At 39.9% G+C, this 7,519-nt stretch overlaps 2 protein-coding genes across 2 annotated transcripts; both read right to left on the reverse strand.

Moving 5' to 3' along the window:
- Positions 1-427: 427 nt before the first annotated feature.
- Positions 428-4,062, reverse strand: LOC120034718 (lecithin retinol acyltransferase-like). Its single transcript, XM_038981323.1, has 2 exons — positions 3,559-4,062; positions 428-682 (listed from the first exon to the last, which is right to left on the reverse strand). Exons 1-2 carry the CDS (start codon positions 4,060-4,062, stop codon positions 527-529), a joined length of 660 nt encoding a protein of 219 aa, XP_038837251.1. The 3' UTR covers positions 428-526.
- A 662-nt stretch (positions 4,063-4,724) lies between these two features.
- LOC120035021 (lecithin retinol acyltransferase-like) lies at positions 4,725-6,688 on the reverse strand. The gene is made up of 2 exons (XM_038981770.1): positions 6,102-6,688; positions 4,725-5,500 (listed from the first exon to the last, which is right to left on the reverse strand). Exons 1-2 carry the CDS (start codon positions 6,645-6,647, stop codon positions 5,348-5,350), a joined length of 699 nt encoding a protein of 232 aa, XP_038837698.1. The 5' UTR covers positions 6,648-6,688; the 3' UTR covers positions 4,725-5,347.
- Between the last annotated feature and the right edge of the window lie 831 nt (positions 6,689-7,519).

Consider the following 7,519-nt stretch of genomic DNA (forward strand, 5'->3'; position numbering starts at 1 on the left):
TTTAGTATTAAATAAAGAAAAATTCAGATACAATAGGCTAATTGAAAGTTGCACAAGGAAGAGTAGCCATATGAATTTAGTTGAAAACCATAGTTCAGTACATTCATCCTGTCGGAGTATGGCAATAACAGTGTCAAATTGCACCTTGTCCATCCTGTCCTAATGTCATTATTGTCTGTATAATTTTGACCATAAAGGCCATGATGTCCATTATATACTGTCAAAACAATGCCTTTATCAGGAACAACTTTTTTTAACATAATATTGCTGTCCATTTATAGACTGTTATACACAGTAAATACCAGATGTGTAAGATGGTTACTCTTCTATAAACTGTAAAAACTTTAAACTAATATAATATGTTTAATAATAATATGTCTAATAAAATGACTATCACCACAAAAGGTGACATTTCCCACAATGCTTTTTTTATTTCATGAACAGTGATAGTGATAGTGGGACATCATTTAAGCATTCCATATTCCGCAGTCATGTCAATGAGTCTCTTTGTGTGTCTGTGGCCGTTTTACGATGCCATCCAGATGGTGAAGGGGACGAGCAGGGTGGGTACTGTGTTTAGCAGCGTTAGGGAGCCCAGGTATAACATGGTGCCCGTTCCACACAGAGCTGTGAGGTAGGCGTTCATCCTGCTGCAGATGATTTTCCTCACTGTCAAACAGAACTGCAGGAGAGAGGATGAAACAAGAGTAAGCATCCTTTTACAGATTTTTTTTTTTATCCACAAGATGAATAAAAGCGTGTGAGTGTTTCAACACTTAAAATCTTATTAACGTTGAGTGAAAAAGAGGAGTGCTCCTTGCCTTTATCTTCGAAAGCCGTTGTCTTTGTTTGATTGAATTGGGGCCTCTGATATTCTAATGGTTAATCATTATTGTCAATTTTATTTATTTATTCATCCATATCCATTTGTAACCATTGAGATGCAAATCTCCTTTTAAAGGAGCTCTGGCCAAAAGGCAAATACAATGAAGATACAGCAATTTATGAAACAGCATGACATGTCTTAATTTGACAGAACATTGTGATTCAACCATAAATACAGTACCTCTATTTAATAAAGTACTGTGTAACAGTGGTTCCCATCCAGGGGTACTAGAACCTACGGATTTATATTACAATGCATGTATTAATTAAATTGAGGACTTCCTGTGTCTACATTAAAGGGGCAAACTGTGATTCAAACAACAACAGTGGCTACCCCTCCACTGTTTTGGTAAACAGCCGCAGCCAAACAGCGATGCACGAGCGGCAGGTAGCCTAGTGGTTAGAGCGTTGGACTAGTAGCTGGAAGGTTGCAAGATCAAATCCCCGAGCTGACAAGATAAAAATCTGTCCTTGCTCCCCTGAACAAGGCAGTTAACCCACTGTTCCCAGGCCGTCATTGAAAATAAGAATTTGTTCTTAACTGACTTGCCTAGTTAAATAAAGGTTAAAAAAAGAGGGTCTTTAATGCATTAACACTAGATGGTGCTGCTCAACAGCGCACTACAGTCCAACTCAACAAGTCTGTGATTTTGTCCCAATTCTCCACACTTCTCCCAAAGTGTGCACTTTCACACTTTCTCTCATGGATTCAACCAAGGTCAGTAACTCCCTCCCTCCGCCTCTGCTTACACCAATCAGATGCTTTTGAATCCATGACGGGGAGTGTGCAAGTGCACACTTTTGGAGAAGGGTAGAGAATCAGGATGTAGCCTTTGTAGTTCACTTTTCATTGGCCTAAAGGCAATCTATCCACCGCAACACAGAATCATCTGACCTTTTCAGAGAAATGTACACCCTTTCGACTGCTCTCATCATACAGTACTTTGCATCAGTGTGCAGTATTCCCACATTGATTGGCTATCGTCTCTGCTAGGGGTGACCACAGCATGTTTAGTCTAGACGTTGGTACCAGCACACCTGTGTCGAGTTCAGATAGAAATGCCATGATTAGAGCTTACCCGATTCCTTACTTACATGCCAGAGAGGTTGCATGTCTGTTCTACCCAATATATTTCTGAGCGTTCCACAACACCGTGCCCTGCTGAACTCAGACCAGGGCCCGTATTCCTTCGAGTGATTAGGTGTGCTGATCTAATACCAGCTTTGACTTTTAGATTATAATGCATGGAGAGCAGGTATCTAATTATAGAGTACAACTCCTAGTCTGAGACGCTTTATAAGTATGGGGCCTGATGACACTCACTCATTTTATGCTCTAGAGATTTTGAGGAGCATGTCCATGAATCATGATCCGTTGAACCAGGCGTTTTACTGCTGGGCTGGAACAAATTAGCCACCTCTAGTGTATGCCAACTGCCATCATCTGAACTAAGTTTCTAAATTACTCCAAAGTAGGCCGATATATACAAGAGATGTTGTAAATCCCATCCTCAAAACAAAGGAATTGAGCAACTAAGCCGCTATTTCACCATAGTTCTCAACATAGTCAGTCGATGTCAGCGTGAAACAGCACTTTTACTTGGAAGACCAAATCATATCTAACGGTTGAAGAAAGGTTTCATCCTATTCATTTCCCTTTTATGTACGTTTCCGCTTAATAACTTTGGCATGCGAGGTGACCGAGGTCAACTTCACGACAACACTTTATTATCCCGTAATCTGTGTTTGTTCCATCAAATTCATTGAAATATCTGCCGTATTTCCCACGCAACCCACGTGCTAAAACTCTTTTCTTTCAGAAAATATCTCTCCCGTGTGACCTTTTGATCCTATGACATAGGTGACTGGATAAATAGAGGCACTTTTGTGGCTACAATCACATGTACCAAAAGGGGCATTTCCAAAAGGTTGGAGAGATTATATGCTCTGAGCTAAAGCTGATTCCTTCCAATAAATGTTTAGTGTGTAGCCTAACGCTCTAACAGCAAAGCTATGTACTAATGCAGGTCATTGAACAATACGTTTATGTAGTTTTTGCTTCCCCAGCGTATTTATCGGCAGTGAATCACTTTAATATTTCTTCACTCAATAATATATAAATAGTATTACAAAACTTTGTCTGACCGTAATTTGAACCAGCAATAACTCTTGACTTGCCTAGTTAAAAAAAAAAAAAATGAAATCCTCCCGCAATTGGTTCATTGCCCTGAGCATTATGTAACACCAAGTGTACTATTGGCTCATGGTTCACAATGTTATTCCTGCAGTCTCAACTAAAGCATTGTTTTCTTAACATCTCCTTCAGTACCCCCAGCCATTCCACTGATCTAATCCAGTACTAGTCCAGCACACAACTATAATAGGGCTTGATGATTGACAGGGTGAATCAGGTGTGCTAAAACTGGGATAGGTCAAATCAGTGGACTGACAGTTGAGGGGAGGTTTGGTAAACCCTATTGTCTAAATTGAACCCCTCCTTTACTTAATATCAAGACAGTGCCCTGGGGGTCACGTGATGGCTTCGCTCTGAGAAGTTTGCAGTGACTGATCTTAGTCGTCTGGGAAATCACCATCGATTTTCCGATCACATACTACCCCCAAAACGTGTAAGAACAGTGGAGACAAAGGACAAAGGAGAACCCCATACTCCACCTGGTAGGTTTGGTAGCTGATGGCCATGCCATAGCGGCAGTACATGACGTAGTGTTCACAGTTGTACCACAGCAAACTGTAGGTCATGGAGCCCATGAGCTTCTCTGCCCTCCTGGCCACCTCGTCCCCTTCCAGGGGGGGCTGGCTGCACAGCTTGTCCATGTGGTTGACCAGGATCTCCGAGCCATACGCAAAATCCACCAACGAGTCCACCCTGACGCTCGCCAACTTGGCGATCACCCCTAGAATCAGCCGGTTGTTGGTCACCATCTTGCCGATGGCAGCCTTGTTCTTGGTGAATACCGGAAGGATGTCCGGGATGAAGTGGGCCACCCGGTTGTTGCCCAGGTAGATGCCGAAATGGGTGAAGAGAGTTCTAGGAACTTCCAAAAGGTCGCCACGTTTGTACAAGGACAGGTCATACTTCGAGTCTTTGTCCTTGTCCTCTTCATCCACTTTAGAAGCGATGAAGAAGAGGCTGAGGAGTTGGAGGAAGGTAATCATGGTGGCAGAACTATATCCAACGGTTCGACCCCTGGCCGTTTTATCGAGGCTAAGGGTCTGGGAGGAGCCACGCGCGTGGGATTAGAGGTTTCGCAACTTTGCAGTGCAATTTTGACAGAAATAAAGGAGCTTTCTGCTATTCGTGTGGTTTTGAGGGCGGCTTAATTTCACAACCGAGGGTTTAATCGGGGGAAGTGTTCCGGTTATGTGGCTTTCATTGGCAAATCAGAAAAACAAATCCCCAATTTAAAAGGTCATAAATATTTTATAGCCTGAATAAACAGTCAGGTTGAGCTGTATAATGCTGACTCACTCTTGATGTGTCTGGAACTGCGAATATGGTACAGTAGAAAGAAAATAATAATGCATAGTAATTACTAAGAAATATTATCCAGAGAATGTGTATATTTTATTAATGTGGCTCTTGCGTAAATCTACTTTATATGATTAAATATTTGGGTTTGGAAATACTATGGGGATATATTGGGGATTTGATGTGGCCAATATTACACCAATAACATGATCATTTGAAAATGCTGTGGGTGGTATTGAGATGCACTGTGATTGCATGTACCGAACTGTATTGAAAAATGTGTGGGAAAATGCTTCAAATGGCAATTATTTAAATTTTTCTTGAAACCAGACCAAAACAAACCAAATGATGACGTCCAATATCTTTATTAACATTTCTTATATTTACAATGTATTTGATTGAAAACAAAATTATTTGCTCTGAAAACACATTCGTAAAAGTATTGTATTAATCAGCGTAGTACTCCTAGAGTTTTAAACTGAATGTATCTATATAAATATTACACAAGAGTATCATTATTGAAGACATTTCATTATTTACAGATTAGACTACATTGACTTACACAGTAAGATTTTTTTTAAAGTAGAAAATGCGCTTTGGCCAATCTTTTGGGGGAAATAGGGATGATACTTTGGTCACAGAGGGATCATATGGCCTTTATAATGCCTTAATGGCCTACATGCAATACCGTAAGTGTTGACATGAACACTCACATGTAAATTGCTAGGCCTACAACCACATTGCCCTCTGTTTACTTTTGGCTGGCAAGTATCAAATCAAAAGTGAATGGATGGTAGCTCTTGCAGGTAACAATGACCTATTATATGATATGTCATTATAGGCCTATACCAAAGGCATATGAGTTGGGAGGTGCCAAGTAATGTCATCACAAGGACCAATGACAAGACACTATCCTAAATAGTTTCTATTGAAATGTCCATAGGAGTGTTTGAAGGTTTGAACTTTGGCCTCTCAGCTGGCCATCCACAGAGTGAAGGAGATGAGGATTGTGGGTAATGTAGTTGAAGGAGCAAGGCCAAAGCAGACGACGTAGATCATTCCCAGGAGAACGCTGAGAAAGACACTCCTCTGGTCTTGGATGATTGATTTCAGGCACTCACAAAACTGCAAAGAAAAAAAAGCAATTAATAAACATGTATGTATAGGACTTTAATGAACAATTCATTTTGGGCATATTCAATTTCTTTTTGTTCTAAATCTAAACTTTTATGAATTATGGAAGAAAAGAGAGAAGACCTTGGGTGAAATAACACCAAAACATCAAACCAAAGCTCAAATACATGTATTTTCAGTAACACTGAATAAAACACAATGTTTCTGAATATAGTTGCCTATTATATTAACCATGGCATAATATAATTTAAAATTGAGATGCATTATCATGAATATAAATACAAAATATGGGATTGGAAATATCAAAGGTTGAAGATGCTGTTCCCAATAAGTAATACAACCAGGTCTAACCTAAGTCAACAATTCAATCCGATGCATTTGTAATAATATTAATGTAAATGCGAATCTCTGAAAACATTATCTATGTCATAATCTAAAGATAACAGTCCTCACTGTGATACAGGTTATGCATAGGCAAAATATTTTAAGAAGACATTTATCTCCTGTAGCGTAAAAGTTAAGGGGTCAGAATTATGCACAACGTAATTGTATTGAAAATAAATAAATAAATAATGCAAGGAAAATTAATGACCATTTCCGTTTGCTGACTTTCCGCTGAACCGTATCTGCAGTATGTAACAAAATGTTCACAGTTATTCCATAGTAAACTGTAAGGGATGGCGCCGACGAGTTGTTCTGCCCTCTCTGCAACATCTTCATTTGGGAACGGTTGTTGCGCCTTGCATTTTCTATCCATATGATTCACCAATATGTTTGAGTCATACACAAAGTCCTCCAAAGTGTCCACGCGCACCGTGGCACACTTGTACAAGCAACCCATGATGAGTCTCTTATTTGTGATAACTGTTTTGATGATCATCTTATCATTGGTTAGCACGGGCATGATATCTGGGATCAGGTGAGCGACTTTGTTGTCACCCAAGTAGATACCGAAGTGCGTGAACAAAGTTCTCGGCACCTCCAAAAGGTCCCCTCTCAGGAGAGACAACGGCGCGTGCATCGTGCGCTCTTTGCATCCCGCCTCATTGCGTTTCCTATCCGTCCATTTAAACTCAAAAAGTTTGAAGTTGGAGAGAAGGGATAGCTTCTCGACGAGAAATGTCAACGAGTCGAGCATGTTGAAAGTTCCTGTCCAAAGTTTTCTGAGAGTTGTCTGGGAGAAGTGGGTTTATATGCGTAAGTGCACTAGGAGGGGACAGTGCAGCTCGAAGGTAAACCCCGAAGACACGATTGGCCACAAAGGACATTCCTATGGTATTTTTGGCACGTATGTCTTTTATCTTTAGTCTACATAATTTGGCATATTGTTTACTGTACTTTTAATAATTTGTTTATGCTGAAGTTGTACGTTGATTTGCGTAATTTAAATTCACAACCATTACATTTGTAGGAAAAACAAATTATAATTACTGGCTCATTGGAATCATATTGAACGAATAAATTACATATTTTTATTTACAATTTTACAATCAAAAAGGCAGATTTATAAAATTAAAAAAAGATGACCTTGTGCCCAGAATCTTGAAATTGTTTTCCTTAATTATTTTATTACATACAGTAGGCCCTATGGGACAATCAAGACAACCTTTTTAAGAGCACCTTGTCTGGCCTATTAGGCCTAAACTGTCTTTTAATCTAATCTACCTCAGAATACAACAACTGTAAAGATCCCTAAGTAAACTAACCTTGTCTGCAAAGCATTGTGTTACTTTTGGAGCAAGCCCTTTGTTTTTTTGCTTTTTGGGGGGTACCCCATTTTCTCCGCCCCATCACTGCAGCTCCCATATGGATTCCAGAGAGGCGAAGGTCGAGAGCCATAGCAAGACATTTTTAGCTCGTTGACAGTATCTCCCGGTACAGTATCCCCAAAATGTTAGCCTCTCCCATCCCATTCATTGCCAATGACCTGGAGTCAAATGGTTGACTTTTGTTTGTACTGTAGTTGGTCTTGGTTTGTGAAATGTGAGATTCTCTAATTAGGCTATTTAG

This window comes from Salvelinus namaycush, chromosome 42 (genome assembly GCF_016432855.1).
Source record: "Salvelinus namaycush isolate Seneca chromosome 42, SaNama_1.0, whole genome shotgun sequence".
NCBI lineage: Eukaryota > Metazoa > Chordata > Actinopteri > Salmoniformes > Salmonidae > Salvelinus > Salvelinus namaycush.